Source organism: Dunckerocampus dactyliophorus, chromosome 6 (genome assembly GCF_027744805.1).
Source record: "Dunckerocampus dactyliophorus isolate RoL2022-P2 chromosome 6, RoL_Ddac_1.1, whole genome shotgun sequence".
NCBI classification, from domain to species: domain Eukaryota; kingdom Metazoa; phylum Chordata; class Actinopteri; order Syngnathiformes; family Syngnathidae; genus Dunckerocampus; species Dunckerocampus dactyliophorus.
The window spans coordinates 19085732-19105429 of NC_072824.1; the positions used below are offsets into that span (position 1 = coordinate 19085732).

Consider the following 19698-nt stretch of genomic DNA (forward strand, 5'->3'; position numbering starts at 1 on the left):
CAGACTTATCACACAGCAAATTGCACACAATTTTCTTCTCAATTCAACCACTGCAATTCTGCCCTTTCAGCTAGTTCATATCCCCCACTACAGAGCAGACAACGTTATGACGCACTTTGAATTTCTCTGGGACCACACCCAAGATAGCCTCACTCCAGTGCAACCCACAACAAATTAACATTGGCACAAATAACACAACTAGGCAAGATGCACTACACTCAATAACAGCCAAATGCAGCACCTCCAGCAACAGACACAAAGATGACACACAAACTGCTTTCACTTCAACTATGTGTAAGGTTGACCTTTTTGTTGTTCCAGAAGAGATCATTCAAACAAAGGATGAATCTATGAACATTTCTCACAATACGTTTTTAACCGCACTTCTCACTTGCGTGTGTGGCAATTTTCAGCTATTTACACTGGCTAACGTTACTGTCTTGCGACTAAGATGATTAATCTTATAGTTATTTTCTTTTGAGGGTTACAAAGCACAGTTTGTCCTCAGCTGACCTTCGTTCACACACTCACTCACTCAAGACAGTGAAAAAACACACACAAAAAAACAACGCTGAACGCTTTACAGAAGAGGTGAGACAGTCAGCCACACACACACACACACACACTTGAAGTACTGTATATGCCAATTGGATTTTAGAATTTTAGTTACATACAACAAATAACAAAATTTTAGTGCACTTCAAACCAAACACACAAGTTAAGCAATCCAAATGATTGCTTCACGCCTTAATCTCCTCCAGTTGTTATAGTTTAGGTATGCATTAATATACTCATGACTGACCTTGTCCGGCTGACTAGGACTGCAAGACTGTTCTAGAGTTACATCACAAAGTAGACAATAAGAACTACTTTATTGTAATTCCGCATGTGTAATTTGAGTATGCTTCTCTACTTGTTAGACGTGATTTGCTTCACGCATATTATATAGGCGCAGCCTTTGCTCTGTAGTTGGTCACCTCCTTTGCGCGTTCGGAGGGTCGTAACCACACAGACTTAGCGCGCAGTGAACGAACTCTGCGTTGTATAGGGTACCTCGCTCTACCAATTGCAGTCGGCCTTATATTTAGCCCTTAATTTTTCCTCCATGAATGAACTCCCGGACTAAGAGTTGCTGCAGCATAAATTGTCGACCTCACACACACACACAAAGCCGGCACGAGCCTGTACTCTTTTCCTTTACTCAACACTTCTAAAGTACGCCAATCATGCTGTAACACAGCTGGACTCGAGTCATTTTAGTAAAACACACAAAAAGTTTTTCCCACTCTAAAGTGAGGGCCACATTTTGTGTGAGTGTTCCCCACCCCCAATCTGCAGTTGTTATTACAAGGTAATGCACTAACAACAGGCTCTCTTATTTGGAGAAATTTTTAACATTAATGCTCATTAGTTACCCCCATTACTGCACCACACTGTCAAACCAAATGGTAAGAAATCTTACCTGTTTTTACGGCCGTTGGTTTGCAATATGGTGCAGGTCAGAAGGCCACGAGCATCAACGTCTTTCCTTCCAATCCTGTTCGTGACGCCAAATGTTGTGGAATAATAAGAGGCACAACACAACTTGTATGCAGTTGAGGGAAAAGGGACACCCCGTTTATTCCGTTCACCCTTAAATAGACCCAGTGAACAATAACAATGACGTGGATTATCAAACCTCATCCTTCCTTGGCCCTGTTGGCAGGACATTTTGAAATCACATAACATCTGGAACATATCTTGTATAACTTCGGTCACGATGACCTCCCCCTCAGTCACGTAGGCCTGAGTTCAACTGTCTTTCACAGAACAAAAGGTACTCTGGAGTTCACAGGACAAGAATCATTTTACAATAAGTCGTATTATTGACAAATATTTGCCAAACTTCTGGCACATTTCACTTTAGTGGTTCCACTGTTTGGGGAAAATGATTCACACCTGTATCATGTCCCCTATTTTCTATGTGGCAATAACGGATGACTGTTTTTTATGTTGTTAGGCATATGCCAACCATTCAACCATCCCAGAGGATCAGGTGGGCCTCTTAGGCCCGGCGTCACGTCAAGCCACCAGCGCTGACATCAGCTTGTGGACCATCACCCTGATTGACACACTGTCTTCTCTAATGGATGCTTTCAATGGGCCCTTGGACCCCAACATAGTATACAAAAAAACACAATATATAAAATATGTAGTTAGCTGACTATTCTTCTGAAAGACCTGTGTGACTACCCTTGCAGGCTAAGGAGATCATCTCCAAATATCTGGATCATGACAATAACACCCTCGATAGCACAACGCTCAACGCCATTGGAGGAGACAACCTGTGTACCCTGGATGCCAGTGTCCTTCGGAGTATCTCACCGCACGATCTCAGGTATTTGACTATCTAGCCAAGATGATGTGCCTGTCCCGGGTATATAAACAATAAACACTGCTAGATGTAATTACTCTTAGCCTTAGTCCTGTACCGAGACTACTATAATTCAGCAAACATGGCGTTTTGGACACATTTGACACCTAACAAAATTGTCTGTCATGCAAGGAAATCACCATGTGTGCTTAATTCATCGTAATATTAACGGTAATGGTTTAATTTATTTTGAGCATGCATTCATGTTACATTGGAATACGTCACATATTACAGTTCATAATTTCACAATTCCACATGTCCAAAAACATTAGGAAATAAAAATGTGCTACTTTTTAGTGTGTACACATCGCACATATTCTATCATTTGTTACTCCTACTAACTGAGCCTCATGACGTTTACTGTGTTGTTTAGAGTTGTGACAAACCCACATGCTACTTATTCACAATGTGAAGTATACTACAGCACAGATTCTCAAGCTGTGGTACAAGTACCACTGGTGGTACACAGACTCCATGTAGTGGTACTCAAGAACACTAGTGTTTTTTCAATAAAATATCTGAACAAATACAAATTTATTAACCAAAGATGTGCCGAAATTGGAGTCAAATCATATTTTCCTTTAACTCATCTCAATATGCCATGTGCCAGTTATCTGTGAGAACATGCTGCATATTCAAAGCTAAACCATGTTAAACGGTGGCGCTTGCAAAGTAAAGTTAAGTGCCTATCTGAAGCTTGGGTGTGTCGCCCCTAGACGCGCGAGTGTGACTCCATCCAGCTGCACTCTGGAGAAAAAGCAAGCTCTCTTCACTATCGCCAGAGAAGCTTTTGGAGAAACCACCACCCGCTCCACTGTCTCCATATCTGAGTACAAGCTCATGCAGCCTTATCTTGGTAAGCAAACAGACACCTTTACATACACGCTCATGTGTCTTAACATTTAATGGCTTACAGACTGATGGCTTTTTTCTACCCCATACTCCAGGGGGAGCATCAGAGGATTACATTAAAAGTCTGGTGAACTCTAACGTCAACATGGATATGGACACTTTCGTTTCACTGAATCCACCCGTTGTTTTGGTCAGTTGGTTTTGTTACGCTCTTGTCTTCAGGCCCTGCTTGTCTGCTTGTCTACTAAAGTCATTTCCCTGTGTTTTTTCAGGCCCTGACTGTAGATGATGTCCGCGGTCTTCTCGGTTCCAACTTGCCAGACTTGAAAGCCTATGAAAGTCAAGAGCTGGTGCAAGAGTGGGTTCAGAACCAGCGTCAGTCTGCGCTTGACACGTTAGATGTGGGGCTTCAGGGAGGCAAAGCTGACCCCACAAACCCTCCCAATCCCACAGTGACATCGTCATCAGGGTCTGGCTCTTCTGTCACCTCTCCTGCATCATCTAGCGCCAGTGGTGAGTATTCATATTAGTGCTATGAAGATTTTTATGCACCAAAATTAAATATAATATGAATTCAGTAGTAATATGAATTGACTACATTGAAATGATTTTTTTAATGGTCGTTTTATAATAAATATTTCTGAATCATTTGGCTCTTTCTATATATTTACTGGTTTACATGGTTCATTCCCTTTTTAATTATTGAATGTCATTTATATTTGATGATATTTCAATTAATTTTATAATTTTATTAAATTAATGGCCGTTTCAAGCACTTTTGCAAATGCCAATGCCATGAAAGTCTTCAAAAGTGGTGGCAGGGTCAGTGATCTGATTGATTGAACTGCAATAGTGTAAGCCACATTAAATAAGAATTAATACAATGAATTATTCAATATTACTTTTCACAATGCTTTAAATTTATTTCATTTTGCCACAAAACATGTTCATATTCTAAACATTGTATACCCTAATTACCATAGCTCCTGAAATATTAACAACCAATTTTTAATAGTCACCATATTTAAATTAATTGCGGAGCGCATCATCCACTTCCACCAGTTAAGGGGGCTGTATGTCTTCAAGTTGTCTCCAAACTTTTTAGATAGACGTTGTGGTGCAACCTGGACACATCTTCAGTGATGTACCCGGGGTCACAGGGTGTTTTGGGTCTTACATCAGACACCCTCACCCAGGTGACCCAACCAGGGGTGATCAAGCCCCGACTTGTGTCCAGGTAGCACACTTCACCATGCAGTCCCCCTCAACCAGAGCCACCTTGAAGCCCTTTCAAGAGCTTCCATGTTTTTCATGGCTCTTTTTGCCTGTGCAGCCCACAGAATCCTAGGATTCCCAAGACTTGATACAGGTGGCGCCACGATAGTGCTAGCCTTGCTTGCTGACATCCAAGAGCAAGCAAGAACCCGGAAACACCAACCCTTGGGCAGGCCCCACCTGCCATCATATTTGTCAAAGACTGGAAGCCTGGAAGTTGTTGACACTTGTGGGACTGGCAGGAAGTGAAAGGAAAAAGGCAGTACGAAGTCTGGGGGAGGTGGCAAAGAGCCTCTTGTTGGATATGGAGCAGGCAGGAAGAGGCATGCTGGCAGCCAGGAAGGAGTGAGTAAGTGGCTGGCCACCTCTGCTGACCCGCCAAAAGGAGGGTGTTATGGTTTAAGGTTGAAACACCCAGTGAGTGCTGGTAACCATCTGATGACACAACCTCCTGGCTAAAGGCTGCAGTTATTTTGTAATGATGAAGAGGGGAAACATCACAAGATGTATGTAAATATTGAAAGTGGCCTGCAAAACCCATGCAACCCACTTCAATAGGTTCGCATCGGGTCCTCCACCCATTCCTCCGACAGTCAGAAACCAAGTCAGTGTACTTTGCCGTCTTCCCATATACTGTATAAGAACATACCGACGGCTTGCATATGTTAATATGAGTCAGGTAGGTCGGCCCTGCCAACAAGGTGTCCTTTATTTATTTTTCGGGAGTTGGCAATCGTAGTTAGTAGCTAAACTTCCAAATTGCTATCATTAGCTGACAACAATGTAACTTGTGTGTGTATGTCGGCTATAGCTTGCGTACTCAAAAGCCGGAAGAGGGCGAGATATAATGCTTGCACTGCGTTTGAACTTGAGCGCCCTCTAGGCAGTCCCTGAATCAAGGCTGACAGCACCTTTATTTGCTGCATCCCAAATAGAAGAGGGAACAATGCAATTACTTTTTCGATGACACGTGTTACCACCTTGTGTCTTTACCTGGTATTTGTAAAGCGGACGTTTACTACAGAAAAAGAGCTGCTGTTTGCCTCTGGTACTGAAATGTTTTTTCAGATATTTTGAAAACCAAAGGTTTTAGCTCAAAAAGTCATCCTTTACGTGGAGCATCTTTGCATGCACAATAACAGTAACTATTTCCTGTTGCAGGTTGCCGCCTGCGAGCAGACACTGGCACACTCTTCCTCCTCATCCTCGGCCTCCTCGTGGCATCAGTCCATGCTGGAGTATGATGGAGCAACACCTTGTTTCTATGACTGATGGGAGAGGCTGTTCCTTTTTTTAATGACTTTAATGAGAACTACTTCAACAGAGATGTCGGCTATTAATCTTATGATCTATACTATGTTGTATACTGTACTGTTATACTGTTTTAGATGCCATCAAATGTGATCAAGACTTGATATTTGTGCTTTGCTTGTTTGAATATTAAAATAAAGCACAGATTTTGTTGCTTGCTGCTTAATATTGTACACCGGCCACACATGGACTTCTTATTGAACTAGAATGTGGTAACAGCAGGCCACAAAAAGAGCAGTAATGTTTTTATCTATACAATTATTAAGGAAAACACAGGACAACAAAGAGAAAAAAAACAATTTAATCCATAAAAAGTGGTGTAATATTTTACATGTAAACAATTGCAGCATCTCCACACTTGAAAAATTTGAAAGAACATTTTAGTGATTCAAATGATTTCCATAAAAATAAGTTCAGGCTTAACAAAACAAGTGTTTTTTACAGGTAGTTTTAAACGTACAAGTGCAATTCCACCAGCTGGCCACTCAGCGGAGCTGTGGTTTACTAAAGGATGGTTGACAGTGTTTTTAGTACCGGTAGTAGCTATTAGGGACGAAAATGGGCCGCTTCTCTTTGGCACCAAAATCCCCCTGAATTCTTGTCGTTTTTGCTTTAGTGTGGTACGGCTTACATGGGGGACAAATATTGCAACATTGTCGACCACTTTGTCGGCGTATGAATAACTTTCTCACTACATGTCAAGAATGGCGTCCACTCAGCAATGACTGCACATTAGAAACATAATTGGTCTCGGAGGGATAATACATAAAATTAAACAATTACGTGGTAACTTTGACAGATGTTGCTGTGGTTGTACAATACCAATCATTTTTGTAGTGATAAGGGGCGAGGCTTTGTGGCCGCCGTCTAGAAAGCATGACCTCTAGGACTTCAGCTGGCATGATTACGATTACAATTTCCTTCTGCAAATATGACCACTTGTATTTAATACTTGGTTGGAATGTTGGCCTTAGTGGAGGTCTGCACTCAAACTAGCTAGGAGGGTTTCCCACACTCATCAGCTAATAATCCTGCTTCATGCCTTCATTTCTTGGTGCTCCCGTTGCACCTAGTATCTGTCAGGATGCTAAATGGCTTCCTCTTTGCATGGGGGCATAATCTTCTTGCTCCTTCGCCTCAGTACTGTCTCTGAGGGTTTTCAGCAGGATCCTCAGCAGCGTGTTTTCACTGAGCAGGTTCTCAGAGGCGTCAGCCAGCTCCTGAAGCCGCCTCACTGCCTCGCCCAGCTGCCGGCTCTTCTCCCGGTGCTGCTCCTCTAAGCTCCGCCTCTCCTGCTGCAGCTCGACGTTCTGCGCTTTGAGGCTGCGAGCGTCAAACTTGAGGTGACGGTTGTCACGCCACAGCTGAGCCAGCTGCTTAGAGAGCAGCTCGCGGGCGCGGTGTAGTGTCCGCACCTCTTCCCGGAGGGCGGACAACTCTGCACGCAGGACGCCGTCGGGCCCTGATGTGTCCTTGTCGTGTGATGTTGCAGGTTTGTCCATGTAGGACGGCATGCCAGAATGCTTCAGGATGAAGCGAAGGAGGTTCGGAAGCGTGATGGGCAGATCATCAGGAAACGTCACGCTTTCATGTTTTCTTCAAAACACAAACAACTTTATGTGTAACTGACCCATGCTAGAAGTGCAAAAAAATAGTTTCCTCAAATGTTTGCGTGAGTACTGCTCTCACCTGGTTCGCGGAAAGAAAAGAATGGAGGGAACTCGATGCGCCATGAACTCCCACGGGAGATCGTTCCGTGCAACATTCACCCTGCACACAAACTTTCATAAATCTAGATTGTCTATTTGTACAGTCGTGAAAAAAAATCCCACTTGACTTTAAATGACCACATGAATGTAAATTAAATTTCTCACACAGCTCAATGTGTGTGTAAAACACACTGTTACTTTCAGGTGTTTAGCCGAATCATCCCAAAATTTGGTACACAGCTTAAGGGGAGATGCAAGCACATGACTGTAAAATTTGAGCAAGATAGGTTGAAATACATGCTTGTCATCAAGCAAAACCTCTTTGCAGGGACACGGGCGGGACAGAGCAACTATTTGCGCGTATGTCATTGACCATTTGTATAGTGATTATACAAGTTTGAGGTTATCAGTATTACATGTACACCAATATGTCTCCACAAATGTCACTGTGTCACTGACATGATTTGTAGTATCATGTCAGGAATGTGTCCAACCTGGCGACAGTGATGTTGCTGTTCCGCTGCAGCAATCTCGCCAGCTGGATGAGGACATGGTTGAGGACGGAGCAGAAGCCGCACCACTGAGTGTAGTAGAACAGCAGCACATCCTGCAGGAATAATAACAATGAATAATAGTATAGAATAATAAATCTAATTAAATACAAAAATATTAAAATCAATTAAAAAAATATTAATAAAATATGAATACTACTAATAAAACATAGTAGCTTCTTTACTGCTCTCATTGATTAACTGAGGTCAGACGACGTCATGGCAGATTTCTCACCTTTTGGAGGTCCATGATGCAAGGCAGGAAGGAGGAAGTGGTCAGCTCGGTGATGAGTGGCTGCTGAGGCTCAGGCTCCTCTGGCCTTGTGGCTGCACCTCTCCTCTGGTCCTCCCCCACCAGGTGTCTCTGCAGGAGGCTGTAGGGGGCGCTGAAGTTCCTGATGAAGGCCTCTGGAAGAAGAAGAGCAACGTCTTTCTACACTTCATACAAATACAAATACTTGTATGAAAACTAAAATGTTAACATGTGTAGCTATGTGACGCAACCTTGTTATCAAATGAAGACTTTTTACCCTTTTACTATTAATAGTTAACTTGTACTGAGAATTTTATGTTACAGGTTTTCATGACATCATGAAGGAAAAACCTTCCTTCATGGAGGACAGATTTATAAAAAAAAACAACAACAAAAAACAGGCAAAATACAGGTTTGCCAACTATCTGTCAGTCAGCTACAGACGTGTGAGTTGTAAGTTTGATCATTTAGTTTTTCTTCATTGTTTAGGCTTAACCTAAATAAAAAATAAGACCGTCTTCAGATTGTCAAACGGTCTGGCAAGCGTATTGGACAGTCAGCGGTGATCTTGGAGTAACCACACCAAGGAGCTACACCAGTCTCCTTACGTGCATTGCTGTCTGGGTTATGCATTACTTCACACTTTACTGTACATTGCGGCTTTTCAGCACATGACAAATTATTTATATTTGCAAGACAGAAAAACACGCTTTTAACTGCTTAGATTTGTAAGGAAACTATTTTACTGAACTGTGTTAAGCTTGCAAATTCTATCTTAGTCATGTTTAAGAACAACTATTTTGATGGAATATTTGTACGTAGAGCTATTTGAGGCTTTATCAGGGTCACAAGATGCAATTTGAGGCGATAGTTGCATTAATTTTAAAGCTTTCCAGAGGAATTGTAAGTGTAGTGTGTCTGATGTTGTACAAAGTCTTGCCTTTGCAATGTATTGAAAGCTGTGTTCTGTACAGTATACTTGTGTAACAATAACAAATAAAATATAAATTTGATAAACGTTGCTCATGTGTCGTTTATACATGAATAGCTATTATACGTATTATCATCTTAGCACCAATATTAGGTACAATACTTGGAAGGCGATCTGACTTTCAGTATTTTTCCAAACTATACCAGCTTGTGTTGAACAAAATCATTTTATTTAATTGTGTCGTTCATAAATTGCTCGCTTATTTTCATTTGTAAAACGTTTAGCTTCATTTGCTGCAGAATACAATTTCAACATTTTTAAGTTAAGCACATCTGGGCTCTTACTTTGAAGGCTGGTTAAGTAGTTCCGATATCCAATGTATCCCGAGTTTCATTTTGCTGTAATTCTGGAAACTATGATAAATATTGCTTACTTAAATCAATAATATACTTAACTAAAATATTTTTGTTTCATTTTTTTTTTTTTTTATTCGTTAAATCATTTCGCTGCCGCACGGTGCGCTAGTGGTTAGCATGTTGGCCACACAGTCATAGTCAGGAGATTGGGAAGACCTGGGTTCGATTCTCCCTTGGGCATTTCTGTGTGGAGTTTGCATGTTCTCCCCGGGTGTGTGTGGGTTTTCTACGGGTACTCCGGTTTCCTTCCACATTCCAAAAACATGCATGTTAGGTTAATTGGCGACTCTAAATTGTCCATAGGTATGAATGTGAGTGTAAATGGTTGTTTGTCTATATGTGCCCTGCGATTGGCTGGCGACCAGTCCAGGGTGTACCCCGCCTGTCGCCCGAAGTCAGCTAGGATAGGCTCCAGCATACCCCCGCGACCCTAATGAGGAGAAGCGGTATAGAAAATGGATGGATGGAAATCGTTTTGCTGTCGATTTTTTTCGTTAAACCAGAAGTCAACAAAATGAGTAATTGTGGGACATATTGGCGCTGACCAGTGACGTCAACCACACGGTTAACTTTGACGGTCCAGTTATCTAACGACGTGACTAACCGTGTTTTGAACAACGCATATTTAATGGACGGTTAGCTAATGGCGGATTAAGAAGTTAACCGGTGGTTAGGGGTTAACCAGTGGTTAAAATAACCGAGTTTTGAACAACCAGGCCCTGGTATGTAACCCACACCCACTAAATTTAAAGTGCAAAAAAGATTTGTAAATACAGAGGCCGCACCTGTCTACAGTATAAGCCGCAGGTGTCCACATTGTAACATGGGATATTGGGTACCATGGGATGCACAGAAACATGTCACACAAAAATTGTAAAACTTTTCATTAAAAACAATAGTGCATGTAAAATGGCAAGTTAAATAGTGCAAAACAATGCGTGTAACATGGCTAGTTCAACAGTAGCCTACCAAAAATTCATCATGACCACATGAATGTAAATTAAATTTCTCACGCAGCTCAATGTGAGGATGACGGCGTCATTCATCGCCGTCATCCGCCTCAGCGTCACAACTGAACAGCCTCACAATCCCTTCCTAACACTCAGTCTCTGTCGCGCTCTCTCTCTGTCGCGCTCTCTCTCTGTCACTCTTTGTGTCACTTTTGTCTTGAGCCATTAGCAATTTAGCTTGAGCTAAAGCTCTTCATCGGGCAGTAGTCCAGCCTTACCAAACCCGTTGGTGATAGTGGAAGGTTGGCGGTCCGAGTAGTCCAAATAGAAGCTGTAGTAATTCTACACTTGATGTGCCAGAGATCGCTACATAAGACTGAAACATAAAACGTGATATTAGCTTCCACTTCACCACGAGCGTCCAACCCTGTACAAGTCACAGGGTTCAAAGCATGAGAAAAAAGTAGTGACTTATACATTGGAAATTACAGTACTAATAAAGAAACCTGAACCCAAGACAGGCTAGGACAAACACAGCTCATTAGCATTAAAGCTACAGGCACACAAAGTGCCGTGTTCACAGAAGGGCTTACTAAAAGCATTTTTAACTGTCTAAATTCCAGCATCGAGGCGAGATTTTGGCCAAAGCACTTCCAATATGCGACTGTGGGCCCTCTGAGACTTATTTCAAATTGTTGAAAAATATAATATTGGACTTTTGTGTGGTGATCTCACCTAAAGACTCAGTCAGGGTGTTGGCGTGGCTTCGCTGGAGCACGTAATGAACCTCGTCCTTCAGGTTGACGATGGTAGCAAACGAGCCGTCAATTTGCTCCCCGGTCTCCTGGTGGCGGTGCAAGGAGCTCCTGTTTCTGCCTGGCTCTGCTCCAAGCCGCACAGCCAGGGGCCAATTCAGGTCAACGTCCAGCAAGTAAAACCTGAGTGTCCTATTGGTCTGACAGCGAAGCCCCGTGAGGTCATCACCTTTGGACGAGGAATTTATGGATACTTCTTTGGTTTTGTTGAGCTGAGGAACTTCCCTGCAGCAGGCACTGTGTTGGCTCAGTGGGCTGTAGCTCAGCAGGAAGCTGCTACAGGCCAGAGGCGCTTGGTCAAGGCAGCAGCGTTTAAGGGTAGCTCCCTCTAAAGGCGTGAAGTGGAATGAGCACAGGTCACACCACACACTGGAGTTGGGGATGATTACAGACTGGCAGCACGGCCAGCTGGTGCGTTGATTAAGCATAGAGTCACAGGAATGATAACGCAGAGCCATGTCTGCTACCTGAGAGTGAAACGGGATCAATCCTATGCGCTCATCCCACATGACGTTTTTATCTTTCCATGTCTGCTCACCTGCTGTAGGAGGCTGTCTGGCTTGGAGGTGAGCGGATTGTGCGGCAGGAAGAGCAGCAGCGCGGCACCTTTGCTTAGCTCCTGTTCCAGTACATAAGACTTGGTACCTGGAGGCTGCAGCCACTGCAGGACACTCTCACGATGCTCAAACACCCACCTGCAGATAGCCTGGGAGGTGAAGTTATGGTCCCTTCTCGGGAAAATCTGACAGACAGTGAAAATGATATTTTAGGTGAAAACATAGTTCCAAGTAGTACATTCTAGCACTACATAATAAGAGTCAATAAGAAAAGAAAATAATTAATTATGTGAGGTAAATTAACAAGATATTTGTACATATTTACTATTGTGCTCCTAGAACTACAGTATTCCGCATCATACCGAGAGAAAATTCTTAGAAACAGCTCTCAGTATGAGGCAGTGCAGTTCTACACAACGACCACTAACAAACTTTGGCCAGACACTCGCAACAGATTTGTGCTTTCATTTCTAACTATTCAAATATTAAATATAACATTAATATTCTGCCATGACTATTCAGACATAACGTATAATATAGCATAAACAATATAACACTGTAGTATATTTTGAGTATATTTTGTAATAAATGTTTATAATTTTACATTTCATCAGAAATGCTACTGTACGTTTGTGGAATTTATACAGTATGTGAGTAATATTAACATGATACTCCCAAGAATAAGAATATCCATCCACCCATTTTCTATGCTGCTTGTCCTCATTAGGGTCGCAGAGGTATGCTGGAGCCTACCCAGCTGAGTTTGGGTGAGAGGCGGGGTACACCCTGTACTGATCGCCAGCCAATCGTAGGGCACATATCCACAAACAACCAGAATAAGAATAACACACACACACACACACACACACACACGCAGGCACGCACGCACGCACACATATGTACAGTCATGGAAAAAAATATTAGACCACCCTTGTTTCTTCAGTTTCTTGTTAATTTTAATGCCTGATACAACTAAGGGCATCTTTGTTTGGACTTATGTAACAATGACAACAAAAATAGCTCACAAAAGTTAAATTTTTTTGGGAATACAATGCTATAGCTATTCATGTAAGAATTTAAGTGATTTTGGTTATTATCAAGAAAACCATGGAAGTTGCTAGATGTCAGCTCTTAAATTAAACTCTTTCGAGCTATATTTGTTATCATCATTATATTTGTCCAAACAAATGTACCTTTTGTTGTAACAGACATTAAAATGGATCACTGAAGAAACAAGGTTGGTCTATTAAATTTTTTCCATGTCTGCATGTATGCATGCGTATGTATGTATGTATGTATGTATGTATGTATGTATGTATGTATGTATGTATGTATGTATGTATGTATGTATGTATATATTGCTCAAAAAAATTAAAGGAACACTTCACAAACACATCAGATCTAAACTGGGGGAAAACTGATCTTGAATATCTTTCCTGATAATAAGTGGGTGATGTATTAGTAACAAAATGATGCCACATAATTTGATAGAAATGAAAATGATCACCCTATAGAGGGGGGAAATCAAAGACACCCCAAAAATGAAAGTGAAAAAATGATGCAGCAAACTGGTCCATTTAGCTAAAATGTCATTGTAGCAACTCAAAATGGTTCTCAGTAGTTTGTGTGGCCCCCACGTGCTTGTACGCATGCCTGACAACGTCGGGGCATGCTCCTAATGAGACTACGGATGGTGTCCTGGGGGGATCTCCTCCCAGATCTGGACCAGGGCATCAATGAGCTCCTGGACAGTCTGAGGAGCAACCTGGCGGCGCCAGATGGACCTAAACATAATGTCCCAGAGGTGTTCTATTGGGTTTAGGTCAGGTGAACGTGGGGGCCAGTCAATGGTATCAATTCCTTCATCCTCCAGGAAATACCTGCATACACTAGCCACATGAGGTCGGGCATTGTCGTGGACCAGGAGGAACTCAAGTCCCACTGCACCAGCGTAGGTTTTGACAATGGGTCCAAGGATTTCATCCCGATACCTAATAGCAGTCAGGGTGCCATTATCTAACCTGTAGAGGTCTGTGCGTCCTTCCAGGGATATGCCTCCCCAGACCATCACTGACCCAACACCAAACCGGTCATGCTGAATGATGTTGCAGGCATCATAACGTTCTCCACGGCATCTCCAGACCCTTTCACGTCTGTCGCATGTGCTCAGGTTAAACCCACTCTCATCAGGGAAGAGCACAGGGCACCAGTGGTGTAGTTGCCAATTCTGGTGGTCTATGGCAAATGCCAATCAAGCTTTACGGTGCTGGGCAGTGAGCACAGGGCCCACTACAGGACGTCGGGCCCTCAGGCCACCCTCATGCAGCCTGTTTCTGATTATTTGGTCAGAAACATTCACACCAGTGGCCTGCTGGAGGTCATTTTGTAGGGCTCTGGCAGTGCTCATCCTGTTCCTCCTTACACAAAGGAGCAGATACCGATCCTGCTGAGGGTTGAAGGACCTTCTACGGCCCTGTCCAGCTCTCCTGGAGTAACTACCCGTCTCCTGGAATCTCCTCCATGCGTCCAGGTACCGCAGTGATGCCCTGGTCCAGATCTGGGAGTAGATCCCCCAGGACACCATCCGTAGTCTCATTAGGAGCATGCCCCGACGTTGTCAGGCATGCAAACAAGCACGTGGGGGCCACACAAACTATTGAGAATCATTTTGAGTTGCTACAATGACATTTTAGCAAAATGGACCTGTGTGCCGCATAATTTTTTCACTTTCATTTTTGGGGTGTCTTTGATTTCCCCCCTCTATAGGGTGACCATTTTCATTTCTGTCAAATTATGTGGCATCATTTTGTTACTAATACATCACCCACTTATTATCAGGAAAGATATTCAAGATCATTTTTCCCCCAGTTTAGATCTGATGTGTTTTCGAAGTGTTCCTTTAATTTTTTTGAGCAGTGTACACACACACACACACACACACACACACACAGTAACTATGAATGTACTGGATTGAATGGAATTATGTACTTTAGACATATTTTATGTTGGGTTTTTTTTGCATACATTTGGCACTGAAGCACATCACATAACGCAGCATCAGGAGCAACTGGGGGTTACCAAAGATACTTCGACATGATCACAGGAGGACAGAGGATCAAACCCACAACCTTCAGGTTGGGAGAAGACCACTCTACCACCTGAGCCATGCCGCCCGAACAGTACCACAAACACAGACAGTGTCATTCAAAATTGAGCATTGCTATTATAGTAGAGGCAGAAGAAGAGGCAGTTTTGCTACAGCTCTTGTTTTGGGTACAGCTTTGCCTAATGTTGTGCCCTGCGGGCCAGTGCATTTCACACCGCAAGCATTTTGTTGCTCACCAAAGACGCGTTGACTCTTCTGTGAAGGTAAATGCTTCCATCCTCTTTCAATGAGATGGCGTCAGCCACATGTCTGTTGGTCACCACCCCGAATCGGATCATGCCCCGAAAATCTGCACGAGCAAAACATCTTCACTTGAGATGTAGCTGCCACAAGCACATTTTCAATCGCACACACTAATACACATTAATACATACTAATACATAATAATGATCTCCTTACCTCTTTTTAGAGCCTGCAGGGCAGAGGTCAGATATATGACGTAGCCTGGCGGCTGAGGGGATGAGTTGAAATCGAAGAAACCTACCACTCGTGGCTTTGAGGCACAAAAGAGCACACTTTTAAGAAAACATGTACATTCAATGTGTGTGACACAGAATGAGCAGACAGTTCACCTCGTGACAGGAGAGGTACTCTTGCAGCGCTTTCCTGGTCGGGAGGTAGGTGAGCGGCGTGATGACTCTGAGGATGAAACTTTGCATGTAGGCCGCCACAAACGGACCCTTGTACTCGATGGGCCCAAACCTGCCGCACCAAGAACATCTGTTAAGAGTCATCTCCATTAATCATCCTGAGGTAAAGCTAGAGATTTATTTTCCCATGAAACTGCTAAATTAACTAAGAAAAAGTAGAAGCCTGATATTTGTCCAACTTTTTGCCTATGTTTAGACAAAGTTAACCTGGCAAATTTTGTGTGACACAGTGCCTCTGCTGGTTACAGCCAAGTAGTGCACTCTATTTTTACTCAAAAGTGTTGATTAACTGAATACGCCATGCCGTTTGGGGCCGTCTCACCTTCGGTAGAAGAGGTGAATAATGGGATACTGGTAGAAGTGCTTCTGCTTCCTGCACTTGCCTTGACTCCACCAGCAGTTTATGGCTACAAACTGCACCTAAGAGTTTCGCAGGGAGAGACTACACAAAATCAGTCAAAGCAATTCCTTTAATTTGTTTGAGATTTTTATGTGTGCTGCTTTATGCACCTGTTTGGCCAGCTTCTTCGCCACCAGCTGCACTTCCTGCCTGGCGGCCACAGAGTGGGCACACCACGGTGCATAGAAGAAAACTAAAGACACCTCAGCCACGCTCCTGAGACGCTCCACCTGGTGGGGAAAAACAACAGTAATGCTGAATCATACACTGATTCAAACACACAGAATATTTGTTTTGAAAGTGCTGAAGAGAGGCCTGCAAGATGATATTAAAAGGAACAAACAAAAGGATCCTACCTGGTCCAGCTGACCCAAGTAGAGGTCCACGACAGGGGATTCAGTGGAGAAGAAGCGCAGTGGAGGGCGAGCTGCTGCCACAACATTCTTTGCATGACTGCAAATAAAAACACAAATTGAGAGTATTAAGCACTAAATGCTGCTCCTCACGCAGTGGCGGTTCTAGCTATGAGCCATATGGGCAATGGCCTAGGGCGGCATTCTCTTGGGGGGCCCTGCGAGGCTCATCAAGTCAGGATGTGGCAGATCCTGACTTGGGTGCCCTCTACAAGCCCCCATGCTGCTGCTCAGACATCATCAAATCTCCACCACGTAACCAAACCTAAACCTAAGTGTATGGTGAGGGTGGGGTCACTTCACTGCTGTGCCTCAGCCCTGGTTGAGGTTAATTATACAGTTAAAAGTAAATTACAACAGTAATTGCTCAAAAATAAAACATATTTAGTTCTTTATATTATTATTAGGAAACCGGAGTACACAGAGTAAAAATAAATAAGAGGGAATTGTGACTAAGTCAATGAGTTGGTTTAGCTTTGACTGCTATTTGAGTGGGAGATTGCAATTAAGTGCCGCTATTTTTGTCAACAAAACAACAACCTGGGCTTGCCTTGATAACGGCAAAGACGCCATAGCGGGGTACTCTCTGCAGTTGAGTAAATTAAAGCTACTATACGAGGACATAAGGTACAGCTATGGAAAATTAGGAAATAATGGATTGAGCCATTGCAAAGACGTGAAATGTAAAGTGGAATACTTACAATCAGACACTCAAACATTATTTAAGCAGTTTCTTTTTTTCGGTAGCAGCACATAATTGGATTTGAGTGGAGGAGCTAATGCACAAAAGAGCCGTAGTTATTACCTTTACGTTGCAGGACCTAATCGAATAAACGTAAGCTATTACTGGTGTGTACCTGCATGTAAACTTGATGGCCAATACCAGCAGAACTCCGAGCACGATGGCCCCGCAAAGGAGAGCTGGTCTCCGGGCCATCAGACTCAGCACCTGCCGGAGACTCCGCCGCGCGCGCCGCAGCATTACAGCCCGTCAGCGGCTACTCGTCCCATTTATATACCGTGGCTCAACAGCATTTCCATTTGCCGGACGTTGGTTCGGTGGGCGGCTAGTTTTGGGCCGGACACGGAGCATAGGCTGGATTTCACTTCAGCGGGGACGGCGTTCAAAGTACAGCAATCACACACCGTCTCCACCAACCTTCTTCCACCACGTAGACTTATCACTTCCGCAAAAAAAGAGAAATTAAGTCACTTCCGCAATAATGACATCAGGGGCCGTGTATAAAAACCCTTAGATGGTTTGAAACTTTCCTATAGTGGCATGAAAATTAAAAAAAAAACATATAGCACTTTTAAAGACAAATTAGATTAATCACATATATACATACAATCTAATCACTAATCATTTAAAACCCTCATGAATTATGCGTTTTGAGATGTTCGCACTCTTTACAGACACTGCCTACGCTGTAATGACGACAGCAGTGTGACCGGTGTGGAAGTCACATGGCCGCCAGAGGTCGCTTTTTGAATAGCCTTGTCTCCTTAACTCAGAACGAGTGGTGGAAAGAGTACGAAAAGTATTGCAGGCAAGTAAAAAAACTTTTTGTTTTTTACTCAAGTACAATTCATATCAGGTCTAAAAAACAACTAAAAACTAAAAAACTGATTAAACATTTTGTCCGAGTAAAAGTGACTTCTTGGGGGTGGGTGGGTTGGGTTGGGTGGGTGACGGTGTACTACAAAGCAGTGTCAACAGCTAGTGTTCTTTAATTTATTAAATTGCAAAATTCTTCGAAAAAAAATATTTATTTGTTCATATAATACACACAGCAATGAACAACTTCATGCTCTGAATGTTCAATGAATGCTCTTTGACCGTGGTCTTTCTCCTCATTGCTATGTGCTGTGAGGCGCTCAGCCGCACTCGTTAAGCGCTAATTGTTTTTCATTTTTATTCATGTGCCGCATGTGAGGGCCGCATGGTGACCTACTGGTTAGCATGTTGGCCACAGTCAGGAGATCTGGAAGATCTGGAAGATCTGGGTTTGAATCTCCACTGGGCATCTCTGTGTGGAGTTTGCATGTTCTCCCCATGTGTGCGTGGGTTTTCTCCGGGTTCCTCCCACATTCCAAAAACATGCATGTTAGGTTAATTGGCGATTCTAAATTGTCCATAGGTATGAATGTGAGTGTGAATGATTGTTTGTCTATATCTGCCCTGCGATTGGCTGGCAACCAGTCCAGGGTACACCCCGCCTCCCGCCCCAAGTCAACTGGGATAGGCTGACATCATACCCCCGCGACCCTAGTGGGGATAAGCGGCATAGAAAATAGATGTGTGGTCCCCCATGTGACAATTGACATACCCCACTTTGGGAACGTAGGCTGTAAATAAAACATAATTACAAGTACTTAAGACTTAAAATGTGCACGTACACACACAAAAACTACTGTACACTATGCGAGTAAATATAATTTACTTTTCACAGAAGTATGTCAAATACGAATATGACGAATGCAAACACTTCGAACATAATTTTTTTCCAGTACACATTAAAATCACACAGGTAGTTGGTAAAATAACAGTGTAGAACATTTAAGTGCAAATAAAAAAAATACAATGTCTTTCAGCCACAAAATTGCTTAACTAACTATACTTCATACAGTCTTCTGGTGCTGTAAAAATGCAATGCTTCATTTATTAGCAGTAAAAGCAAATCAGATTTGTTTTCGTCTTTAAAGAAGCAACTGTTCTTCCTACAGCATCAACGGTAATCTGAAGCAAAGGACAGAACACATGAACGTATTGTAAACCTTGTGCTCTTCAACTGCTTAACTGACAATAATGACTACCTGCCATTGACACTCCAGAAGAGATTTCTGTACAGACAGGCCAAGACTACCACGTGTAGTAGACAGAAGGCCACTTCCTCTGCCGGGGTAGCGCATTCAAAAGTTTTAATTTAATGCGGCATTTGAAGAACTAGCACTTGACAGAGTATGATGAGTTTTCCAGGCTCACGATGTGATCATCAGTCAAACAGCAGCTAATGCAGCAAAAACGCTGGACCA

The 19698-nt window shown here is 42.9% G+C and overlaps 2 protein-coding genes across 4 annotated transcripts in view; one reads left to right on the forward strand and one right to left on the reverse strand.

The window, feature by feature from the left end:
• LOC129183238 (uncharacterized) overlaps window positions 1-5997 on the forward strand; it is a 55048-nt gene extending 49051 nt beyond the window's left edge. For both annotated transcript variants that reach the window (XM_054780259.1, XM_054780260.1), the window contains 6 exons: window positions 2000-2161; window positions 2241-2377; window positions 3130-3269; window positions 3361-3455; window positions 3538-3778; window positions 5702-5997. In XM_054780259.1, the coding sequence (XP_054636234.1) occupies window positions 2000-2161; window positions 2241-2377; window positions 3130-3269; window positions 3361-3455; window positions 3538-3778; window positions 5702-5784 (858 nt within the window). In that variant the 3' untranslated portion in view covers window positions 5785-5997. The remainder of the gene's footprint in view (window positions 1-1999; window positions 2162-2240; window positions 2378-3129; window positions 3270-3360; window positions 3456-3537; window positions 3779-5701) is intronic.
• A 162-nt stretch (window positions 5998-6159) lies between these two features.
• On the reverse strand, window positions 6160-17839 carry txndc11 (thioredoxin domain containing 11). 2 transcript variants are annotated; one of them, XM_054780262.1, is made up of 13 exons: window positions 17520-17839; window positions 16606-16702; window positions 16360-16479; window positions 16172-16269; window positions 15772-15901; window positions 15599-15692; window positions 15376-15488; window positions 12015-12182; window positions 11397-11943; window positions 8347-8519; window positions 8055-8167; window positions 7541-7621; window positions 6160-7447 (listed from the first exon to the last, which is right to left on the reverse strand). In XM_054780262.1, the coding sequence occupies exons 1-13, from the start codon at window positions 17642-17644 to the stop codon at window positions 6931-6933; spliced, it is 2376 nt and encodes a 791-aa protein (XP_054636237.1). In that variant the 5' UTR covers window positions 17645-17839; the 3' UTR covers window positions 6160-6930. The 2 variants fall into 2 exon arrangements, with proteins under 2 accessions (XP_054636237.1, XP_054636236.1); XM_054780261.1 differs by having other exon boundaries at window positions 12015-12218.
• Between the last annotated feature and the right edge of the window lie 1859 nt (window positions 17840-19698).